The sequence below is a fragment of the Corvus moneduloides genome, chromosome 12, assembly GCF_009650955.1.
Source record: "Corvus moneduloides isolate bCorMon1 chromosome 12, bCorMon1.pri, whole genome shotgun sequence".
In the NCBI taxonomy this organism is placed as follows: Eukaryota; Metazoa; Chordata; class Aves; order Passeriformes; family Corvidae; genus Corvus; species Corvus moneduloides.
In genome coordinates this window covers 6550632-6572869 of record NC_045487.1, presented here as the reverse complement: position 1 = coordinate 6572869, position 22238 = coordinate 6550632, and the positions used below count along the sequence as shown (strand labels likewise).

The 22238-nt window shown below is 59.3% G+C and overlaps 3 protein-coding genes across 6 annotated transcripts; 1 reads left to right on the top strand and 2 right to left on the bottom strand.

Annotated features, from left to right (window-relative positions):
* The first annotated feature begins 10 nt into the window (after positions 1–10).
* POLR2C (RNA polymerase II subunit C) lies at positions 11–5918 on the top strand. The gene is made up of 9 exons (XM_032121715.1): positions 11–193; positions 409–458; positions 711–779; positions 945–997; positions 1107–1235; positions 1934–1985; positions 2451–2619; positions 4663–4737; positions 5408–5918. Exons 1-9 carry the CDS (start codon positions 108–110, stop codon positions 5550–5552), a joined length of 828 nt encoding a protein of 275 aa, XP_031977606.1. The 5' UTR covers positions 11–107; the 3' UTR covers positions 5553–5918.
* Positions 5919–7182: 1264 nt separating this feature from the next.
* On the bottom strand, positions 7183–12620 carry DOK4 (docking protein 4). Of its 2 annotated transcripts, XM_032121716.1 has the most exons (9): positions 12539–12620; positions 11259–11467; positions 10274–10381; positions 9923–10037; positions 9707–9826; positions 9428–9617; positions 8981–9119; positions 8766–8889; positions 7183–8672 (listed from the first exon to the last, which is right to left on the bottom strand). In XM_032121716.1, exons 2-9 carry the CDS (start codon positions 11322–11324, stop codon positions 8548–8550), a joined length of 987 nt encoding a protein of 328 aa, XP_031977607.1. In that variant the 5' UTR covers positions 11325–11467; positions 12539–12620; the 3' UTR covers positions 7183–8547. The 2 variants fall into 2 exon arrangements, with proteins under 2 accessions (XP_031977607.1, XP_031977608.1); XM_032121717.1 differs by lacking the exon at positions 10274–10381.
* A 749-nt stretch (positions 12621–13369) lies between these two features.
* CCDC102A (coiled-coil domain containing 102A) lies at positions 13370–20123 on the bottom strand. 3 transcript variants are annotated; one of them, XM_032122037.1, is made up of 9 exons: positions 20074–20123; positions 17766–18332; positions 16424–16626; positions 16200–16308; positions 15845–15961; positions 15552–15761; positions 15125–15295; positions 14925–15028; positions 13370–13892 (listed from the first exon to the last, which is right to left on the bottom strand). In XM_032122037.1, exons 2-9 carry the CDS (start codon positions 18282–18284, stop codon positions 13766–13768), a joined length of 1560 nt encoding a protein of 519 aa, XP_031977928.1. In that variant the 5' UTR covers positions 18285–18332; positions 20074–20123; the 3' UTR covers positions 13370–13765. The 3 variants fall into 3 exon arrangements, with proteins under 3 accessions (XP_031977928.1, XP_031977930.1, XP_031977929.1); XM_032122039.1 differs by lacking the exon at positions 20074–20123 and adding an exon at positions 19800–19892; XM_032122038.1 differs by lacking the exon at positions 20074–20123 and having other exon boundaries at positions 17766–19738.
* Between the last annotated feature and the right edge of the window lie 2115 nt (positions 20124–22238).

Genomic DNA, 22238 nt, shown 5'->3' with positions numbered 1-22238 from the left:
CGCACCGGGGCCGGGGGGAGCGGGGTGGGGACGGACCGGGCGGGCGCTCCGGGCGGCGGGATCGGGGCCGGGATCGGGATCGGGGCCGGGATCGGGGCCGGGCAGCCATGCCGTATGCCAACCAGCCCACCGTGCGCATCACCGAGCTGACGGACGAGAACGTCAAGTTCATCATCGAGAACACGGACCTGGCGTGAGCACCGCCGCGGAGCCGGGCCGGGGCGGGCGGGCCCGGGGGTGAAGCGGCCGCGGGAGGCCCCGGGAGCGGCCCCACGGGCCCGGCCTCCCCGAGGGCGTCTCCGAGAGGGTCTCTTGAGGCAAAGCCCCGCAGAAGCTCTGGCCGGCGTCTGTGCGGGCCCGCAGCCCCACGCTCCCTCATGCCTAAACACGGGTGTTTCCCTCCGTCAGGGTGGCAAATTCCATTCGAAGAGTGTTCATCGCAGAAGTCCCCATCATAGGTGAGGCCTTTTGCTTGCCTGTGGTCTCAGTCCCTTAGGCTGCCCTCCCTGTGGCTCCCATCACTTCCCCTCCGTGTTCTCCGGCACCTCCCCGCTGCTTTTGGCTCTCCTTACCCGTGCTCGGGCAGTACTGTGCCCTGCAGATGCTGCCTCGGTGTGTCTCTGCAGTCTCTGTAATGTTTTCTGTGACCTCACAGGCTGGCTTTTCCCCACATGAGTATTTCTCAGCTTGTGACTTTCTCTTCTCTGCAGCCATTGACTGGGTCCAGATAGATGCCAACTCCTCCGTGCTCCACGATGAATTCATTGCACACAGACTGGGTGAGTGCTGGGGTGGGGAGGAAGATGAAGGCGGGTTGTGGGCAAAATCAGTCCAGAGATGCTGAAGCACCTTTGTCAGGTGCTGTTCCTCCACTGTCTTGGCAGGAGAGTTAGGGGCTCTTGTGGTCTCACTCAGACATTCCTCTGATTTCCTGCTTCCCACAGGTCTCATCCCACTCACCAGCGATGACATTGTGGATAAGATGCAATATTCCAGAGTGAGTCAGGCGAAATGCTGGGGGGAATCATTTTTGAGGGTGGTGCGTGTTTGATCTGATGGAAAGCTCTGGCAGTTTCTTGCATGAAGAACCCATGTGTGTGTCCCAGGACTGCACGTGTGACGAGTTCTGCCCGGAGTGCTCCGTGGAGTTCACGCTGGATGTCCGCTGCAACGAGGACCAGACTCGGCACGTCACATCCCGCGACCTCATCTCCAACAACCCCCGTGTCATTCCGGTTGGTGCCGTCCCTCTGCGCGTCCTGCTCTGCGTTCCTGCTGAGGCAGGGTAGCAAACACATGGAATGTAGACACAGCAAGGCCTCTGAGCATGTTTCACATCGCCCAAAGCTCCACTTAAACTGTAGTGGGAGAGCAAAGCAGGAATAGCTGCAGAAGCAGCGTGTGTGCCAGTGTCCTCCTCATCTCTGCTGTGTTGTCTTTCACTTGCTGTCTGATGGGGTGCAGAGCAGTATGGCCTCATCCTGCAACCCTCATCCCAAAATCCTTGGCTGTCCCTTGACAGGCCTCTGGCTTGCTGGTTCTTGGCTCTCAGCATGGCAGAGTGTGAGGAGCCTGGGCCAGGGCAGTGCTGCCAAACAGCTCCTGTGCGGTCATCTTGGGGAGGGTTGGTGGTGCCAAAGTGGGACAGATGCAAAGGGACTTACAGAGAATGTTCTAATACACTGTTGAGGTGGATCCAGATGTCACCACACCCTGAGGCTGCTCCTGCTGGTGATGATGTCTGCCTGGGTAAAGCCCATCTGGAGCCTGCTGTCTGTTACTTGCCTTTGGCTGAGGTGCTCTGAGTGCTGTGTGTCATCTACGGCAGCTGTGGGAGTGACTTTGGGAACTGAGCAGATGTGCTGTGCAGGGCTGGAGCACTCATCCAAGCTGATCTTGTCATAATTTGCTTGCTTTTGTTCTGCTGCTGCAGGTGACATCTCGGAGCAGAGACAACGACCCCAATGACTATGTGGAGCAGGATGGTGAGTGGTGGGTCACTGGGAATAAGAGCTGGAGGAGGAAATTAACTTTTCTCTCACGTTCTTTGAACTCATTCTTCCTTTACTAGCTGTGCAACCATAAGGCAGCCATAAATCGGATACTTCTGAGCTGCTGGTGTCACTGCATCAGTGGGGTAGTGTTTTGTCTTAATGCCACTTACAGATTGTCCCAGAACTAAAGCCAGAGGGTGCTTCTGTCTCTCCTTATGAGAGCTTACAGACAGCAAAGAAGTGAAATGATGTGATGTTGGCTGTTCCCTGGGGGCCTGTGCAGCTCCTTTTTACTTAGCTGCTCTGGGGACACAGCTGAGCCCCTCTAAAAATCCAAGCAAACCCTGGATGCTGGTGACATCTTCCTGGACACCAAAAATCTGCCTTTGCTGCAGTGTGATCCTGCACACTCATTTCTCCTCTGCAGCCTTCTCAAACCAGTGTGTGCTTTTCCAGACATCCTGATCGTGAAGCTGCGCAAGGGGCAGGAGCTGCGGCTGCGAGCCTATGCCAAGAAGGGCTTTGGCAAGGAACACGCCAAGTGGAACCCCACGGCCGGCGTGGCCTTCGAGTACGACCCCGACAACGCTCTGAGGCACACGGTGTACCCCAAACCAGAGGAGTGGTATGTCCTGGTGTCTGTCTGCAGGGACTGGGAAAGATTTTCCAGCAGCCAACAACTTACTCTTCAGCCCTGGGGATAATTTGGGTCAGTAAGTGATGGGGAGCGTGCCTGCCACATCCCCTTGCACAGACTCGGCTCCTGGGTTTGGGTAGCAAGGCCAGTCACTTGTTTGCAGCTGCACACAAGGTGGACTGGTTTGTGGTCATCTCTTGTCCTCCCTCACGTACCATCACTGCTGGTTTACCTTGCTTTTATGCCCCTTTTCACCACTTGTTGCTGATCTTCCCTGTGCAAGTGTTTTGTAGGTCAGGTAAGGTCTGAGGAAGGAACAGATCCATATGAGAAGAAAGAAGCTGCTATGAGAGCAAAGAGTGGAAGGTTGGGTTGCAAGGCTGATTTTTCAGCCTGGCTTAAGGAAGCCCAGTATGGCTCTGATTTAACCCATACATCTCCTCACTCCTGGAGCCTGAGCTTTGGCAGGGTTTCCCTCTCTGGCCCTTTCCTCTCCTCTGAAATACCATTCTGCACAAGTTGCATGCTGCTTCTCATCCAAAAGTGACGTGAGTTTACATTTGGAAACCTGCTGCCCTGCTTTCGATGGGCAAGGCCTTTATCCATCATCACTTTTCATGAACAGGTACCTGAGCTGCTCCTGGCTCTGTATCCCAGTGATCACGTAGCAGACATCCTGCCACTGAGCACGCTGGAGCCAGGAGCATAGCGAGGAACCAGGTGCTTCAGGCAAGGCAGGTTGAGAGCAGGGACCGGGCAGGGTAGTGGATGTGCTGCTGTAAGCATTGATGGGTTGCAGGCTCAGGAGCCTGGTGTGGCATACAACAGGACACCAGGAAACAGTTTTTGAGAAGTTCTAGACAAAATATATGTAAAAGTTGGAAAAATCCCACAAGAGGTTTGATATTGGAGCTGCCAGTTCTTGATGATATGTCTCTCTTTCCAAGTTCATCTGACTCCCTGTGAAGACAATACAGAGCCAAAGGCTTCTGCTCTCCAAGGCTAGCTATGATTTTTGGTTTAGTTTTTCATGGTAGTTGCTTTTTGAGGCTGTTGGCAGAACACTGGCATACAGCTAGACTCTCCAAACAGCTGTCAGGGTGGTGGAAACCTCTGCACTGTTTTGGTCATGGGTGGTTCTGCAAGTAACAAGAAATCCCAACTCCATTAATTAGCACTTCATCTCTCTCAGTGGTTTGTAAAGGCAGAGGGTTTGTTTGAAAAATACAGTTTTATTTCAGGCAGCTGATTACAGGGTGCTGGGATCAGTGTTTCTGGGCATTGCAGAAGGGCAGAGGAAGGCCAGTGGGAGACCTTGGTAGGTACAGGATTTTCTGTGCTGGCTTCTCAGACAGCTCAAGGCTCTGGGTTTTCTTACACGGATTAAGGGGTTCCACACAGTCTCTCTGGTGTGGTGCTCTATAAACCAAGGGATGCAGCAGGTAGAAAGATGTGACACACAGGTATTGCAGTGATTTTGGTAGAGGAGTGGAGGCACAGGACATCAGGATGGAGCTCACTGATGCAGCTGATGTCTGAGGTTTTTTTCCTGCTGGGTTCAAGCCAACTGGGCTTCACAGACTTGAGTACTGGAGTATTCCATTGCTTTCCTGGCCCAGTGGAAAGTAGAAAGAAAAGATAACCCAAGGTCCATTACTCCATAAAAGCATCTAGGCTCCATAAACACAGTCCCTTCAGGAATTGATATCCCTTCACTGTGAGCAGCTGCCAGATTGTTTGTACCAGTGTAGGTGGTTTATGAGCCACAGTACAGGGCTTGATGAGTTTGGGCATAGCAGGGCTGATCCTCTTCTTGCAGTGCTGCTGGATTACTCTGTGGCATTAATGAGGAGCCAGAAAGAGCAATGTGAGACAGCTCTTTTCTGTAACTTGATGTTTGATAACCACCCTGTTGTGTGCTGGATGTGAGCCCCAGAGCTTACTCTCTGGGGCCAAACTGAGTGCCTGGGCTCTGTGGGGCCAGGCTGGAACAGGGGCTCTGTGCTAACCTCTCCTGCTCTCTGATTCCAGGCCCAAGAGTGAGTACTCGGAGATCGATGATGAGGATGCTCAGGCTCCCTATGACCCCAATGGGAAGCCAGAAAGGTAGGGAGCTGAATGCAGTGCTGCAGCTGGAAGATGGCGTGACTGGCTGGGTGCATCTCACGGGCTCTCATTAATAGAGGAGTGTCTACTTTGTGCTGAAATTGCCAGACCAGGGAGCTGACATTCCCTGAAAAGCAGGGCAGGAGTTGGTGTTAAGTGGTGATATGCCCAGGTCTGGCAGGTTTTCCCCTCTGGGAGATACTAGACAGTACTCCTGAGTTTGTGTTGCCAGGTAGGGTGGTGCACACTCGGTGGAGTGTGAGGCCTGTGGGGGAAATACCCTGGCTTAAGGTATTCATTCACCTGTGTGTGTCTCACGCTCTTGATTGCTGGTGTTACTTACACTGCAAAAGTGCCTCAGCCAGCCCTAGTCCCTGGCCTGGGGCTCTGTGGTGGCTCGCAGGTCACAGTGCTGAACAGAAATCAATATCAGAAGTGCTCTTACAGCCCATGAAGTTGTGAGTGTTGGTGTGATGGTTGTAGAGGGGCAGCACTGGCTGTACCCTGCTTGGGCGGTGAATGATGATGATGATGATGATGATGATGATGATGATGATGATGATGGTTGGGATTCCAGGCAGATCTCCCTGCTGTGGACATGGATGGCTGAAATAATGTGCACCTCCTTGCAGAGCAGATGGTGACTTAACCCCTTGCATTGTAACCTCAGGTTTTATTACAACGTGGAGTCCTGCGGTTCTCTGCGCCCCGAGACCATCGTCCTGTCTGCACTGTCCGGCCTCAAGAAGAAACTGAGCGATCTCCAGACACAGCTGAGCCATGAGATCCAGAGTGACGTCCTCACTATCAACTGAGGTGGCTCCTTGCAAGAGAGTGCTGAGCTGTGAGTGATGCCTGGCTGAGATCTAGGGAGAGGCTTTTACCTCCCCACCATCTCCCTCTGCCTTTCCTGGCCCAGCACCTGGTTGGTGACGCCTCTTCCCTGGCCTTCCTTCCCAGGGAAAGCCATTGTGATGTGGAGGGTAAAACAGGAGGGGAACCAGTCAGTGAGCATCTTAGCTGGGGCAGGCTTTGTTTCTAAGTGATCCCAGAGTTTTGGTTCTGGTGCTGGATTTTGGCCATATGGTGTTTGGGATCGGGAAGCGTGTACCTTTGTTACACAACCCTGCTTTATTTACATGTCCGTTTTTTACTGTGCTGAATAAAGCCTTACCCCCACATTTTTCTGTCATCCCTGAAAGCTCATCCGAGGCTGCTGGAGGAGATGTCACATCATTTACTTCTGTCCAATAGACATTAACTTAATGAGATCTGCTTTGGAGGGAGCATTGCTCACTGATGCTGATTGCTGCTTGTGACATTATCTCCTGAGGAGAGCAGCACCCCTCCTGCAGGCAGCCCGTCGTTCATTGATCCGGGCTTGCTTTTAAAGCAGATGTTTGAGGCTGGGGTGGGTGAGTTGCTGCAGAAGGCAGCACTGTAGGGGAGCTCAGCTGGGCCAGGCAGGTGAAGCTGTACTTACAGACTCCTCAGGAACAGGCTCCACCCGTGCTGTATAACCTTTCTCTGAGGAGCTAGGTGGCACGGGGTCTGTCAGTAATGGCCTCTGGCTGATACCTTTCTTTGTGCCCACAGCCCCCAGTGTATGCTGGGCTAGAGCTTGGTGCAGATCCCATGCCCTGACCCCCCTGGCAGTGGCTGAAAGGCTCCAGCAATGGCCTTTGTCACCCCTCCTCCTCCCCTCCATCAGTGCCCAGCATGGCTTGGGATGAGCTTATTGGTGACACTTTCCTGGAGAGACCCACAGCTCCTGTACCATGGAGGCTGGGAGGGAGGGGAAGGCCTGTGTGCCCCTGTGCTCATCCCGCTGTGGATGGGGATAGTTCAGGGAGTAGTGACAGGGTCATGCTGAGCTGGGGAGAGCAGCCCATGTCAGCATTGCCTTCCTCTCCAGGCTGCTGCTTCCATTTCCTTCCCATGGCAGAGCTGGCTGCAGCATGGGTCCCCATGTCCCCGTCCCTGGAGGGGTCACTGCGCTGGCTGGCGTGGCTGTCTTACCTTGAGGCCAGTGCTGCCAGGCAGTCATGGCATGGATAACTTACCTGGCACAGCTCTGGGAGAGCTGGGAGATGGTGTGCCTTGAAACACCTTCACGTGGGGACTTGGAGCCACCACCGCCCTGGCACATCCCTGGAGCTCCGGGGAGCTGGAGGCAAGGGTGACAGTGGGCTGCTGGCATGCTGTTCCACTTCGGGTTGTTTGATGGAGAGTGGCAACTCGCTCCACCCTTCTTCCTCTCCCAGTGGTTTTAGGGCTTCACTTGAAATGTCCTGGCCATGGCTGGAGGCAGAACAAAGCCCTGAGCCAAGCCTGCTGCCAGGAACCTCAGGAAATCTCCCCCCATCAGCATTTTTCTCTCTGGCAGGCACTACTCCCACTTGCGCTTCCCGAGCGCGCTTGGATGGAACAGACAAACAGGAAGGGTGGATGTGGATAAGGGTTGTTTATTCATTGAGCAACTCCTTAAAAAACAGAAAACCCAAACATTTTTGGTAACAAATGTTAAATCTTTTCCAGATGAGGTGCGTAGCCAGAAAAAGAGCAAGTTCCACCTCTCACCCCAGGGGGGACACACTGCTGGGCAGTGCTGGGGTCCCAGAGCCCCTCTGTGCCCAGCCATGCTGCGAGGAGCAGCCTTTCTCTGTCCCCACGTCCCCTCAGCCACAAGCTACACCACCCTGAAACACAGTATTTACAGACCACAGATTCCCACATCACGACACTCCCTGTGCCCAACACATGGACCTGGAGCTTTAAAGCGCAGAAATAAAACCACCAAGCATCCAACCCAGACGGAAGAGGACTCCAAAGAAACACCAAGGTTTGCACGGCAATAAAAAGATAGCCCTTCTAAAGGAGGTCAATAAATAGGAGAACTAGAAAAAAATCAATTGCTTTTAAGTTCAGCACATGAAGCCCAGTTCCAACCCCAGTGGGTGAGGAGGGAGTGAGGGCTATGGGAATGCACAGAGGAATGTGGCTCTCTCCTCATCAGCATGGGTTTCTCTGCCCTGGGGCTTCTCGTATCCACAAAGCTGCCCCTTGAGAGACAGATGCTACTGGCCAAAACCAGTCCCATGGTTGCCCACCAGCAGATAAACTGGGGGCACGGCAGGGGGACACAGCTGTGGGAGGAGTGAGGAGTGTTTGGGTGGGAGAAGCCGGGGAGCTCAGCTCTGCCCGGCCGCTCACCCCAGCCAACCCCCCTGGAAGGAAAACCAGTTTCTCCTGAGACATCTCAATTCTACAGCGAGTGTTTAAATAGCTTGAAGTGCAAAAATCAGCTCAGGGGTGGCAGGGTGTCCTCAGGAGCACCCCACTCTTCATAGGGGGGTGGGACCCTGCACCATCAGCCTGGCACAGCTGCATCCTCCAATGCTGCTCCATGGCCATGGCAGAATGATGCTCCAGCCTTCCTGCCATGCAGAAGACTCCGAATTTCTTGACCCCCCCAACTCTCTTCACCTCCCAGCTGGATCCCCGAGAGTCAAAAACCTCTGGACATCTGCCCAAGGGCTCTTCAGCAGCCACCACATTTGCATTCATGTGAGAAGGAAATATCTCTTACAATATGGATATTCAATATATATTTGAAGTCAGTTGAGGCTGAGCCAGCCATCACCTCCACTAACGCCAGACCAGGGCGTGAGCCAGTGCCTGCTTCCCAAGGTCTTGGCACGGAGGTGCCCCAGCTCGGTCTACTGGGGATTCTGAGGGGTGGCTGCCTTCATCCTTGCCACCCCTTGGAGAAGAAAAAGGGGACCGCTGCCACAGTCCCCCTACACCAGCTCACGGGGACGATGTGGGCTCCCTGCCTTCAGGCTTGTCGCTTTTGGAGGACTTTGGCTTCAGCAAGATGAACCTGTTGAGGAGGTCGGTGTCCGAGCTGGCCTGGGCACCTGCATACGCCTCTCCTGGGGACAAAGCAGAGGATGGGTTCACCTGGTGGGGAAAGCTCCAGGGGCTGGGGGAGCAGCAGCTCCTCGGGGTGGGGTGGGGACACTCACCGGCATAGCTGGAGGACTCGGCCATGTTCTGGGAGCCAGTGATGTGGTGCCAGTAGGCACTGCGGGGCAGCATGGTCGTGGGGGTGCAGGGGTAGGAGAAGTGCTCAGTGCCCTTGTTCAGCAGCTGCAGTGGATGAGAGGGGGGAGGAGGGTGACACAGGGCCCCTGGAGTCTCCCCCAGCTGTGTCCCCCCGTTAGCGTGGGCTGGAGCTCACCCTGACATTCTTCTCCATCTCCAGCAGGACCCTCTTGTGCTGCTCAGCGATGGCCAAAGTGGCGCTGTGCACGCGCTGGTAGATCTGCTCGCCCTCCTGCGTCTGGAAGGTGTAGAGACCTTCTCCTGCGTCGCACATCCTACGGGGATGTGGCACAGGATGTCACCAGGGTCTTCAAGCCAAGGGATGATAAAAAAAACCCCACCCCAGGTGGCAGCTGGTACAGCTCCCACGCTGTTAGAGCTGTTCCTATGTCCCTTCATGGTGTTGAGCTGGGACCAGAACCAGCTCCAAGCCCCCCCTGCCACGGGCACACTGTACAGGCCAAGGCCACCACCCCAGCCTCAGGCCAGCCTGTGATGATGCCAGCAATGCCACTGCCTGGAGCACCAAGCTGGACGAAGGCACACAGTGGTGATCCCTGTCCCAGCAAGGGTGACTTCTCACCGTCCAGCCTCGAAGGTGAAGCGGGTGGCGTCGCGGCCGTAGCGGCGCAGGGAGCAGAGGGGCCAGGAGACCAGCTTCACCCGGGGGTTGTGCGTGTCCCAGAGGTAGATGTTTTCGTGGGTGATCTGCAGCTTGCACTCGCCATAAACGTCCAGGTTGGGGCAGGGGAGGAGGAACACGTTGAACCGGTCTGGAGACAGGAAAAAAATAGAAAATAAAATAATCTGCGGGGGGTGCAGCGAGGCGGAGCCCCGGGCGAGCACTCGCCGCCGCGCTCACCCGTCTGCTCGCACTGCACGCCGGGCGCCAGCAGGTCGGGCTCCCCCAGGCTGATGTCGTTCAGGCGGGCGCCCAGGCACTCCACCGACAGCGTCTTGTACCACTCCTCCGCCTCCAGCTCTGCAAGACACCACGGCAGCCCCTGGGCGACCCTGGCCACGCCGGGGTGCCCCACCCAGCACCCCCAGCCCAGCTTCCCTGGGCACTGCCCCGTACCTGAGTCGCAGGTGAAGGTCCGGGCGGAGTCGTCGGTGAAAACGATGGCCACCGCCTGTCTCTTGGTCTCCTTGGGCAGCCGCGTGATGCACTTGACATTGCTGATCTCGGTGACCTGCAGAGGAGTTAAGGGGTCACCGAGGGCTGCACCCAGACCCCAGCTGCTGCTCCCAGACCCTGTCACCCGCTGCACCCAGCCCCTGTTCCCTGCTGCACCCAGAGCCAGCTGCATCCCCCTCCGGAGCGCGTGGGGACAGCCACCCAGCAAGTTTCGGCAAAGAAGGACCTGCTCTGGCACGGGTCCGCGAGCAGCGGGCAGCACCCCAGCACCCCTCCAGCGCAGCCCCTCACCTTGGGGCACCCACGCAGGCACGCCGACTTCTCATCCGGGTACTTCTCCAGGCGCTGGGGCCCTTTGCTGGAGGATTTGCGGAAGACCAGCCAGCACCGGCGGTAGATCTGCCGGACAGACAGCGGCGGCTGCTCGGGGCCCCTGGGGGTCCCTGTCCCCACCACATCCGCACGTCCCCCTGTCCCCATCCCCAGGACCCGTGCCTGGTTCTGCCGACCCTGCTGGCCTGGGGACAGGAGGCGATGCTGGCGATAGGGATATGCCGAGGCTGCCATCATCTGCCCCCACCCCCCGCCAGTGCTAATTACAGAGCTTAATTAATGAACACAGACAAAGCTCTCAAGGGGACCGCTGTTCTGGCATTTCCCCGTCCCCTCTCCTACAGCCCCTGCTTCTGAGGGTGGTGGGGCCACCGTCCCCGGGCATGTCCCCCCCACTCGAGCCCGCTCCCTCTTTGTTCTCCCTAATTAGCATGAAATTACCCAGCATGCTCGTTGCTGCCGGCTCCAAGCCATGGAGATGGGCGACCAAACCCCCTGACCCCCCACCTATGGGTGCTGCAGTCCCACACCACCCTAATTTGCACCCAGCAGCTCCAACCTCTGCCGGTGAGGAGCATCCCCGATGCCAAACTGCGTGTGCAGGGAAACTGAGGCACGGGGGTAAAGGAGGGCTCAGGAATATCCCCCACACCCTGGGTGACCTGGGACAGGTGAACGGGTGTTACTCGGTGCAGGATCCGGCCGGTGCAGGAGCTGGACCCCTGGGGCTGCTGGGTGATTTGGGTACCAACAAGTGGCCTCTCCCTGCCATCCCCCACTCCTCTGCCACCACAGCCCCCAAAATGCTGCTTATTCAACCCCAAAACAGGGGCACAGGATGCCGCAAGAGGTACCTGGCCACGTCACCTCACAGGGAAACCAGCACCCCAAATCCATGGGTGTTCTCCCCCACACTCCCCCATTCCCCAAGATCCCCACTCACCCCCAGCTTCTTGCTCTTCATCCTCACATAGCCCTGCTTGATGATGTCGTTAAAATTCGTCGCCATGGCGATGGCTCGATAGGGTAGGGGATATTTTGGGAGGGGGGGGCTGCCTTCACTTTCGCCCCCCCCCCCTCCATCCTCTTCCTCCGTACCCCTCCTGTCTCACCACCGGCCCAGCTTGGTGCTAGCAGTGTCCCCCATGCTGGCTGAAAAAGAGAAATGACAGACCGACGGGTGACATCTTCCTCGTCCTCCTCCCCCTCCTCCTCGTCGTCCTCCTCCTCCTCCTTCCCCTCCTCCTCCTCCTCCTCCTCTTCCTCCTCCTTTCGCTGCCTGAACCATCCGAGTGGAACAGTCCGGTGTTAACCCCTGCCAGGACAGTGGAGCCAGGATGGCACAGACAAGTGGTCGGTCCCCTGCCACCATCTCCAACATGTGTCCGAGGGGACACCCACACCAGACCTCGCCCGCAGGTCTCCATCACCTCTCGCACCTCCATCACCTCCTTCCTCCCAGGCTGCTCGCTTGGGCAGCAACATGGCCCCGGTGGCCGGGCACCAGTACGGTCCAGCGGTAACGACCTCCTGTTGGCCAGGCCAGCTCTGGTGTGGGGTGTTTCGGCCAGCACCAGCTGCCAGAGGGACCCCGGCTTCCAAGCTTACACCCCCTGGTGTAACCCAGCCTCTCTCCAGTCCTACCATGAGCTCGGCCTCGCTCAGCCTGGTCCCTGCTGGTTCCCCCAGCCCCAACCGGTGGGACCAGGTGGGGACCAGGTTCCTCTCCCAGCTGGAGAAGTCCCAGGCAGAAGGCAGTAACCCAGGAAACAGAACAGGGCCATCCCCGGGGATGCTCCTCCACGCCAGTGACGCCCTACTCCCCAAAGCCCAGCACCCAGAGGACTGGGACAGCACCTTGGGGACCTCCCGCTATCCTGACAGAGGCCGGGGGCAGCGCTCGCCTCTGAGGGGAATATCCCCCCCATTTCCCCATCCCCGTCACCCCACCCCACGCACATGAACACCCCAAGGGAACTCAGAGATGCTCGGAGATGCCTCCTGCCCCCTACCCCCGACCTGTCACCTCGGCACTCCCACACCTGGCGGCCCCCAACCCCTCACCACCCATCACCCGCAGGGCTCCCACCGGCACATCCCTCCCGGCGCTGTCACCCCCCGCCCGCTTGCCCCCGACACTTGTCAACCCAAACCTCGGTCAAGCCCCGTCCTGTGTCACCCTCTCCGCCCGCCCCCGTTCCCCCCCCGGTCCCCCCGCCTTACCCGGCCTCCCGGTGCGAGCGGACCCGCCGGAGCCTCCGCGTCCTGCGAGCCCCGGAGCCGCTCGGCCCCGCCCGGCCCCGCCCCGCCCGGCCCCGCCTCTCCAGGGCCCGCCCCCGCCCCGGTACCCCCCCTCCACCCCCGGGCTGCCCAACCAGAGGCACAACCGGCCGCCCTGGAAAGAGGTTTCCATCACTAGGCTTCAGAGTGAACACCCCGCAGCGACTGACGGGCGGCGGCAGCAGCCTCTTGTCTGTCCCTCAGCTCAGGTGTGTCTCCATTCCCCCCTCTATGCCCCCCAAAGTGGTTTCCAGGCCTCTCACTAAAACTGCCCCCAGGCACCCCTACCCCTGCAGCCTCACTTGTTGGGCCATAAAAATATGAATAATCGCTGGAAATAAAAGGGCATTAAAAAACGCCATGAGCAGCAAAGAGCTGCGCTTTTATCCAATCAATTAAAAGGCAGAGCGAGGGGATTAGCTCATTGAAATATTAATTTTTAATAAGGTTGTGTCTGAGCGCCTCCAAAGCCCCCAAGGCCCTGCACTGGGGGGCTGGGCTGAAGGGGCTGTGCTGGGATGATCAGCACCCACAGGTGAGCACCTCTGCAGCCCTGGCTCAGCACCTCCCCAGGGTGAGCAGCTCTGGGGGAACACCTTTCACTGCACAGGCCCAGGGACAGGCTTTAGCCCCACACCAGGCATGGGGATAGGGATGCCAGTGGGTGACATTCAGACCCGTGCATGGCTGGTGAAGAAATGCTGATTCTCCCCGAAGTGTCCCCTCCCCACCCTCGCTCCTGTGTGGGGACAGACCAGCAGCTCACACCACCACCAGAGCCTGGGCCCATCTGGGCTCTGTATTTATAATAAAAAATCATATACAAATACATACATATATATAATATATATAAAAAGAAGTGGGCAGTTTTTGGCTGCCAGGCTTGGTGCCTCTCTCTGCCTGTGCCTCCTCCTCCTGGGCTCCTCAGCGATGCTGGCTTTGGTGGCCACATCAGTGTTCTGGGAGATGCCAGTGGCTGAAGGGGCATCCAACACCATCCAAGAGGCAGTGAGTTTGGAGCACCCCTGGGCAAATTTCTCTCCACTGCTCCATGCCTCAGTTTCCCCATCTCTACAAGGATCACTGCACAGCTGGGCCCTGTGGCAACATGCACTTGAATGCAGAGGACTGATGTGGGACGTCCTGCGGTGGTGGCACTGGCCCTGGGCTCTAGGGCACCTGTATCTGCAGGTCCTCGTCCTCGTCAGGGTCACTGGTGCCGTCCCCAGCGTCGTCAGGGCCGAAGCGGGTGCTGCGCATCTTGCCGAAAAGTGGAGTGCTCTGCTGCCGCCGCAGCCTGCGAGGAACAGCTGCTGGGGTGGGGGCAGCAGCACGGCCCTGGGGGGGCCCTGAAGCTGAGCCCATCCCCCTGCACCCCTACAGCACGACTGCACCCTGGGGAGACTCCTTCCTGCAGTGCTCACTAAGCTCTGGGTGCAGGATGAGCCCCCCCAGCCTGGGGCCAACACTCTGGCATGGGGCCAGGGGGCTGTGGATGGTGCTCAGCACAAGTGGGGCACAGGCTAAACCCCTCCAGGGCTGGGCAGCACAGACCCAGACAGGAGTGCAGAGCAGGGAGGTGTCATCACCCTAAAATGAGGAACCCCCAAAAACCCCAGGAGTCCCCATTCCCAGGAGCCTGCGGTGGTTGTAGCTCCCCACTTGCTCTTGCGTGAAAATTCATCAAGGAAAATTTATGAATCAAATTTGAAATCCAAAGGCCCAGGATCCAGTGAGATCCGACCAGTCCACTACACTTTACTGGAAAGCATGAATTATTTAGGGTTGAGTGCACAGGGAGTCTGGGGGGGGGGGGGGGGTTATGAATCCTCCATTATGCGTCCATGATTTAATGCAGATGTCCCAATAAAATAAAGGACGATTATAAACCCCCCCCAGCGCCTCCTGGAGCCGCGGCATCGATCCCACAGCCATTTCAGCTCTTTACTGCTGGAGAGGCAAAGCAGCGCTGGAGAAAGTTTTGAGGGCAAGAAAACTCAGCTCCCACCTCCCCGAACTGATGTGGGGATGCTAGGAGCCTGCCCTGGCCCTGGGTACTGGTGGGTGCAACCCTAAGCAGCATAAAACTGGGCTGTGCTGGTCTCTGGGCAGTCTTATGCTGGTTTAACTGGGAGGTGAATGCCACCCAGCTCGCAGTGGGGTGAAGACTGCTCAGAGGATGGCTGTGCCCCTTCCGAAGGTGTGGGAGGCACTTTGGCCATGCTTAGCCAAGAGTTCAACCAGGCGGATGCTGGTTGAGGGATGGTGGCAAGGAGAACATCATGCCATCCTTGCTGGTCCCTATGTGGCTCACCCAGCCCCTGCTCACCGGGACTGCAGATGCTCCAGCTGCACCTGGAAGCTCTCGCTCTGCTCTGTCTGCTCATCCAGCGACCGCTGCAGCTTCCGCGTCTGGTTGTGGGCCTCATCCAGCTGTGGGATGGGATGGGATGGGATGGTGCTGTTGGCAGCTGTGGAGGGAGCAGAACAGCTCTCCCTGACCCTCTCCACCAGCATGAGCTTTCCCACCTCATCCTCAGCTTGGGCCAGCTCCTTCTTCAGCTCCTCCACCCTCAGGCGCAGCTTCTTCACCTCTCCCTCGTGCTGCTCCACACGGCGGTTGGCATGGGCCAGCTCAGCCATCTTCTCCTGGTACTGCTTCTTCAGCTTGGTGTGGATGTGCTTCAGGTCGGCCAGCTCCTGTGGGGGGTATGGGGCACAGGCTGAGCGTGGGACAGCCACCCCCACCACTGGGTGTCCCCTTCTCCCTCCCCAGGGACCTCTCCCATTGCCCCACCCCATGACCCAGGAGCTGATGGAGCAAGGACGGGGTCACCACCATCCCTTCAAGTGTGGTGGCAAAATTTGGGCTGGAGGGAGTCCTTGGGGACGCTGAGCCCCATGACAGAGTCAGCTAGGGATGGGGTGGAGGGGGACAGCACCACCCCTATGGCACCTTGTTCTTCTCGAAGAGCTCAGCCTGGATGGTTTTGAGGTCAGTGTCCAGAGCACTGGCTGTCTGGCGCCGCTTGCGAGCCAGCACCTCCTCCAGGTCCTCAATCTGCGCCCGCAGCTTCTTGTTCTCCCGCTCCAGGTTGAGCTTCTCCGTCTCCAGCCGCTCCCGCCGGCCCCACTCAGCCGCGTTCTCTGCCTGCAGCCGCTCCATCTGGGACAGGGGCACGGGGTGGCTGGAGGGCAGCAGGACCCCCTCGCTGCTCCCTCTGCCCCCACACTGGGGTTCGGCCTCACCTCTGCACGCAGTTCAGCCAGTTTCTTGTCCATGCTGGAGCGAGCCCCCAGCTCATCCTCCAGGTCCTCGGAGATGCGCCCCAGCTCGTCCTGATGAATCTCCTTCAGGATGTTGAGCTGTGGGGGGACATGGCACCCAAAGGGGGCTGTGAGCACCCACCTTCCATCTGAGCCCTGCCCACACTCAGCCACCCAACCTCTGTGAATGTTGGATCCGTAGCACTAATGAAGACCCTTAACAAGCAACCTGGAGTTGGGGAAGTGGCTGAGGGCCACCACGTCCATCAGGATGTGCCACCCTCTGAGGGACAGGCCACCCCCAGGGGCACCTCTGCTCCCCAGGCACCTCGCTCACCTGCTTCATCACCTCCTGCTTGTTCTTGTTGAGCTCCTCGTACTTGATCTTCCACTGGCTGAGCTCGCCCTCCAGCTTCTCGATGTTCTTGCTGAGCGCCAGCTTGTCCCTGGGGAGAGGCAATGCTGGTGACAGCCTGCAGGACCCCATGGGACATCCCATCCCAGTGGGGACCAGGCTGGTATCAGCTGGCACCCTGCAAGGATGATGCCCCAAGCACTCACTCCCGCTCCTTGAGCAGCACTTTTTGGGACTCATCCAGCCTCAGCTTCAGGGCAGTGACTTTGGTGGCATCCTCCTCCACGACGCTGACGTCCTCCCAGAGCAGGCGGCTTCGTTCCTGGCGGCTGAAGGAGGCCCGGGGGCCCCGCTGCTCCCAGCTCTCGTCCTGCTTGCTCGTCAAGATGTTTTCCATCAGCTCCAGCTCCTGTGGCGCCGTGGGTGGCCCAGCACAGGGGACAGGGTGAGGGGGCAGCCCTGGCTTCCCAGCCCCTACAGCACCTAGCCCTCACCCCATAACCAAGAGCTTCTCTCTCTCCATTCCCCAGGGATCCCCTCAGGCTGATGGAGAGGGACTTGCCCCATTCATGGAGGGGAGCTACCATACATGACCACACTCTGCTGCCAGCTCCCTGCTGTGCTGGAAATTTGGTATCCAAACCAATTTATGACACTGATCTCACCCAGGACTGCCACGTGGGTGACCTTCTACCAGGTGCTCTGAGCACACAGTAAATGAGCCACAGGGGTTTCTGGGGGACAGGGTGTCCCTGGGGACCAAGTGTGGAGCCCGTGGGGGATGCTCACATTAGTTTCGGATTTGTCGCTTGGCAGCTGTGCTGTCAGGTGGACTGAACTGTCACGGCATTGCACCCCAAGCAGTGACTTCTGTGCTGTGACAGAGTCAACAGCAGCAGAGGAGGGATGGCTGAAGCAGCTGGGAGCATCCCTGAGGTGGTTCTGGTGTCCCCTTCTTCCTCCTCCTCCTTCCTTCAGCACAAATCTCTGCCAGAAGCCCATATGGACACCCTAACATTTGAGCCATGGCTGGGAGATGCCACCAGCACTGCCAATGCCACCATCCCCTGTACTGGCACAGTGATTTTTGCCTAGTGCCTCCAAAGGGAAAGCCCCAGGAAAGGGACTGGTGCCAGTGCCAAGGTGATCTCGCTGCATGGGGCTATGAGGGCTCTGGACCTCCTCATGACACTGCTCTGAGGAGTCTGATGCCCCCAATGCTGTTCCAAGAGGGGTCTGACTGCTCTGTACTGCTTCAAGAGGTGTCTGCCCATCCTATGCTGCTCAGAAAGGCGTCTGAGCCAAAAATCCTGCTTGGAGGGGTCTGACACCCCCCATGCTAATCCAAGGGGGGGTCTGAACACCCTGTACTGCTCTGAGTGGGATCTGACCCTCCCAATCTTGCCCCAAGAGCGGTCCCCCCACACTGCCCATCTTTACAGGACAGGCAGTGGTGATTTGGGGGTACACATGGGTAGCTTACAAGGATGAGGAGCTCCCCTGCTCCCCTGCCAGCCCTGCTCACCCGGGGCAGCCCCGCACCCTCACCTTGGCTTTTTGGGGCACCTCAGCCCCCACATCCCGCACAGGCTCTTGCTCAGGGCCAGCGTCCCCCTCTGCTCCATCAGCGGGTGAGCTGCCAGCGCTGGGTTGTGGCGGTGGCCGTGGCGGGCGCTCGTCCGGCCGGTCGCGGTCACGGTCGCGGCGGAGGCTGGCGAGCTCCTTGGTGAGGGCCTCCAGCCGGTGCCGCAGCTGCCGCACCTCCTCGCGCGCCCGGTTGCGCTCGGCTCGCACCTTGCTCCATTTCTCACGCCAGTTGGCCGTGCAGTCCGACCACCAGCGCATCGTCTTCTCCATCTGGGCCGCCCGCGCCCGCGCCTCCTCCAGCTCCCGCAGCCGCAGCTCCTCCCGCCCTTCCCAGTCCCCTTCGAGCAACGCCGGCGGGGGCCCGGGCGAGGGTGTCCCGCTGGGAGGGGATGGGGAGGGCTCGGGGGCCAGCAGGGCCAGGAGCGAGCCCCCCGGCAGCGGCGGGGAGCCGGCCAGGCGAGACGCCCCGCTTTGGCTCATGGCAGGGCTCCCCTAGGGCATGGCCATCACCGTCCTGCAGCCAGGGACCTGCAGGAGACAGGAGGGGTCAGGTGGGGACTGCAGTAGGTGGCTGGAGGGAAGGGGTGGCAGGGGCACGGTCCCTGGCTTAGGGGAGCAGCACGCTGAGTGACAAGATCCCTGGAATGGAGCCTAGCCAGGTCCTCAGGGAACACTCTGGCAATGTCCCCAGCCAGGTCCCCAGTAAGCAGCCAAGTGATGGCTCCAGCCAGATCCCCAATGAAGACATCAGTGAGGTCCCCAATGAGGACCACAGCCCACTGCTCAGCCACCGGCACCTTGTCCCAGCTTGGCTCTGCAGGCACCTCTGCCAGCGCACCACAATGAAGGGAAGACATCTACATGTTATTCGCATGATGTCATCTGCATGAGGTCATCTGATGACATAATCTGAGAGCCTCCAAGACTCTCCCCGGTGCTGGGGTTGGGGTACTCAGCTGCACCCCAGCAGCTCCAGCGAGGATTACAGCCTGGATCCGGCGCCAGCAAAGCCGGAACAGCTCCGGAAGGAGAGCCGGAGCTGCCGGACTGGTGTGGCATGCTGGCAGGACAGTGTCCCGGCAGCTGGATGTGCTCTCCGGTGATGCCGCAACAAAGGGCCGGTGCTGAGTGTCTCCACCCCGGGCATGGACCTCACATCTCGGCACAGACCTCACATTCTGTCCTGGATCTCATATCCCGGTGCGGCCAGGCAGGCAGACCGCCCCAGGAAACCTCAATGGGAGGCTGCTGTGTGTCCTAATGGGATAAGTACAGGGTCCAGCCGCGGCTGCCCGCAGCCCCGGCGGGTTTTTGGGACGGTGCAGCCCAGACCTGCTACAAAATCCAGCTGGGCTGGGAGAACCAGTGCTGGAGCAGCGGGAGCAGAGGCCGACGGCAGTTCTGGGATTTGCATGGGGGAAAAACCTAATTTTTCTGGTGATATTTGCTGAAATGGTGAAGTTGTGCTAAAACTCAGCAGCAAGCCCAGGCCTGTACTCTCTGGGCTGCTCCTGGAGGAATCCCAGGCACTGGCAGGACCCGGCACAAGCAGCGCCCACGGGAGCACAGATGGTGCACAGGCACCCACGCAAACCCCACGGGAGCACATGCAGAGCACCGGCAACCATGCAGCGTCCACGGGGAGCACGCGTGGACCCAGGGCACCCCTGGAACACCCACGGGGAGCACGCATGGATCACAGACACCACTGCAACACCCTCAGGGAGCACGTGTGGAGCAGACGGGACATGGCGGGAAGCATGCGTGGCTCACGGACACCCCTGGAACACCAGCAGGAAGCACGCGTGGAGCACGAGCATCCATGGGACGCCCGCGGGAAGCACGCATGGCTCATGGACACCCCTGGAACACCCGCGGGAAGCACGCGTGGATCACCGGCCCGCGCGGATCGCGCCCCCTCCCCGCGGGCTCCGGGCGGGGGCGGCCCCGCCGGCCCCCCGCGCCTCCCCGTTGGCGGCGGGCGCTGTCGCTCACCCGCCGCGGCCCGGGCGGCGGGAGCCCCGCATTCCTCCGCTCCGCCGGAATTCCTCCGGGTCCGGCCCGGGACGGCCGGCACCGCCCAGCACCGCTCGGCCCGGCCCCGCCCGGTTCGCCACGGCCCCGCCCGCCCCTCCGCGGCCCGGCCCGGCCCGGCCCGGCGCGGCCCCTCCCCCGCCAAAGTTCCTCGCAAGTTTCCCGGTGCTGCCGGTGCCGCCGCCCGCCCGGCCCAGCCCAGCCCGGCCCGGCCCGGTCCGGTCCGGTCCCTCACCCGGCGGTGCCGGCGCGGTGGCGGCGGTGGTGCGGGCGGCCCGCGCGGGCCGGGGCGCTGCGGCCGAGTCTCCTCCTCCTCCTCCCCCTCCTCCTCCTCCCCCCGCCGCCGCTCCCGCCCCCCGCCCGCGCCCGGGGGCCGGTCCCGGGCCGCGCTGCGTGTCCTGCCCCGTGGCACGGGCGGGGGGGCCGCACGCGTGGGGTTCCGGTGCTCGGGGGGCTGCGCGCAGCCCTGCACACGCGGATCGCGCGTGGGGGCCCGGACACGCGTGTGACGGGTGTTTGCCCGTGGGGGTTGCTGGGCTGCACACTCGTGTCTGCCCCAGGGCGTGGGTGCCGGGCCGGGGGACACGGGGCCCCCCGGGTGAGCGGTGGCCACGCAGCATCTGCATCCCCACAGATACGCGTGTTGGCTCCCTCCTGACCAAGCGGCAAAACCCCAAACCACCATTTTGCCCGTCTCTTTCCTTTTGCTGGATGCCTTTCAGGCAAAAAAATGTGGAAATACTAGCGGCCGAGAGGATTCGTGTCCCGCGGAACGTGGAATCGATGCCATGGGACACCAACACCTTTTTCTCCCCCAAGACCGAGCGCAGCAGGGAAAACCAAAGCAAATTAAAGCAAACCTGCAAAGCTCGTGCGTGTTCTTTCCAAGATCGGAATTTTTCTGCTGGAAACAACCCCAAAAAGCTGGAGGCGAGGGATGCTTTGCTCTCCTACGCCCCTATCCCAGTGTCTTGTGCCAGGGGAGCCGGCGCCGTCTCTTGCAGCCGGTGAAGCGATTTTGCAGGCGGTTTGGCCAGAGCTGCGGGTGCGTGGTTGCGGCTTTAACCCGCTCTCGGCACTAAAACCAGCAAAGTTTTTTCCAAGCATGGGTTTACTGTTTGCTAGGACGTGCGTGTCTTGGTGACACCAGCAGGCTCAAGGATGCATTGCAGCATCCTGGGATTTGTGGGGTTTACCCTTGCAAAAATCAAACCTCCTTGGTCCGGAGCACATCACCTGAAGATGTGGCCAGTGACCCATCTCTGTGGTCCAAGTATCATCGTCCTGGCGCCCTTCTCCTCCAGTTCTGGGTTTCCAGCCTGACGCAGGGTGCCTGACCATGGCCAGCAGGCCCCCTTAAATCTGTTCCCAAGGACCTCCCATTTGGGATAGGTCAGATTGAAGCGGATGGTTGCCCTACGTCATAAACTGAGACCTAGAAATGTTGCACAAGTGGCTGCAGGCGCTGGGCAAGCGCAGGGTGGCATCGCTGCCCCCCAATGAGCACTGGTGTGGCTGAGCCATCCCTGCTCCCCGCCCCTCTGCACATGGCCACAGCCCTGCCGTTGGACCCAGCAGCCCCTGGAGCACAAGATGAAGCCTCTTGGGGCAAACCTAACCATTTTGGGTAAAAAAAAAAGACCTTTGTTCCCTTAGCTAGGCCAGCTGGCATTGCTGGAGAGCTGTGCAGTGGTGACTGGGGGTGTCATGGAGGAATCTGGCTCCATCCTGGCAATAGCATCAAACTGTGGTATCTCAGAACCAGATTGTCCTGAGTTCGAAGGGACACAGAAGAAACATCGAGTCCAACTCCCTGCAGGACAACCTGAAAGTAAACCATATGATGAAGAATGTCGTCCAGACACTCCTTAACTCTGGCAGGCTTGATGCCATGATCTCTTCTCTGGGAAGCCTGTTCCTATCTCTTACCATCTTCTCAGTGAAGAGCCTTTTCCTAATGTCCAAACTATACTTCCCCTGAAGCAACTTCATTCCATCTCCTGTATCCTTTCTCTGGTCACCAGAGAGTGGAGATCAGCACCCCGTACGTCCCAGGAATCCCTGGCACACCATATATCCCAGGCACACTGGGCACAGCGCAGGCTGCACACACAGCAAAGGTGTCAGGCACAGCATGAACCTCGGGCACAGCGTGCATCCCGGACAGTTTGAGCACCCTGGCACTCTGGGCACAGCACTGGGGCTGAAAGCCGAATCTCTGGGCAGTGGGAGCTGCTGCTGCTGGGGGGCTGCAGCTCGGCCCCTCTGGGTGCTGTCTCTCCTGGGGACCACGGCTGCCCCCCTGCCCGTGGTGTCTCTGTTAGCGATCAGCGCTGACCGCTGCTTCTCTTTAGAAGCGCCTTTTGATTGCCCGTCTGCATCTCCTCCACTGCCGGGAGA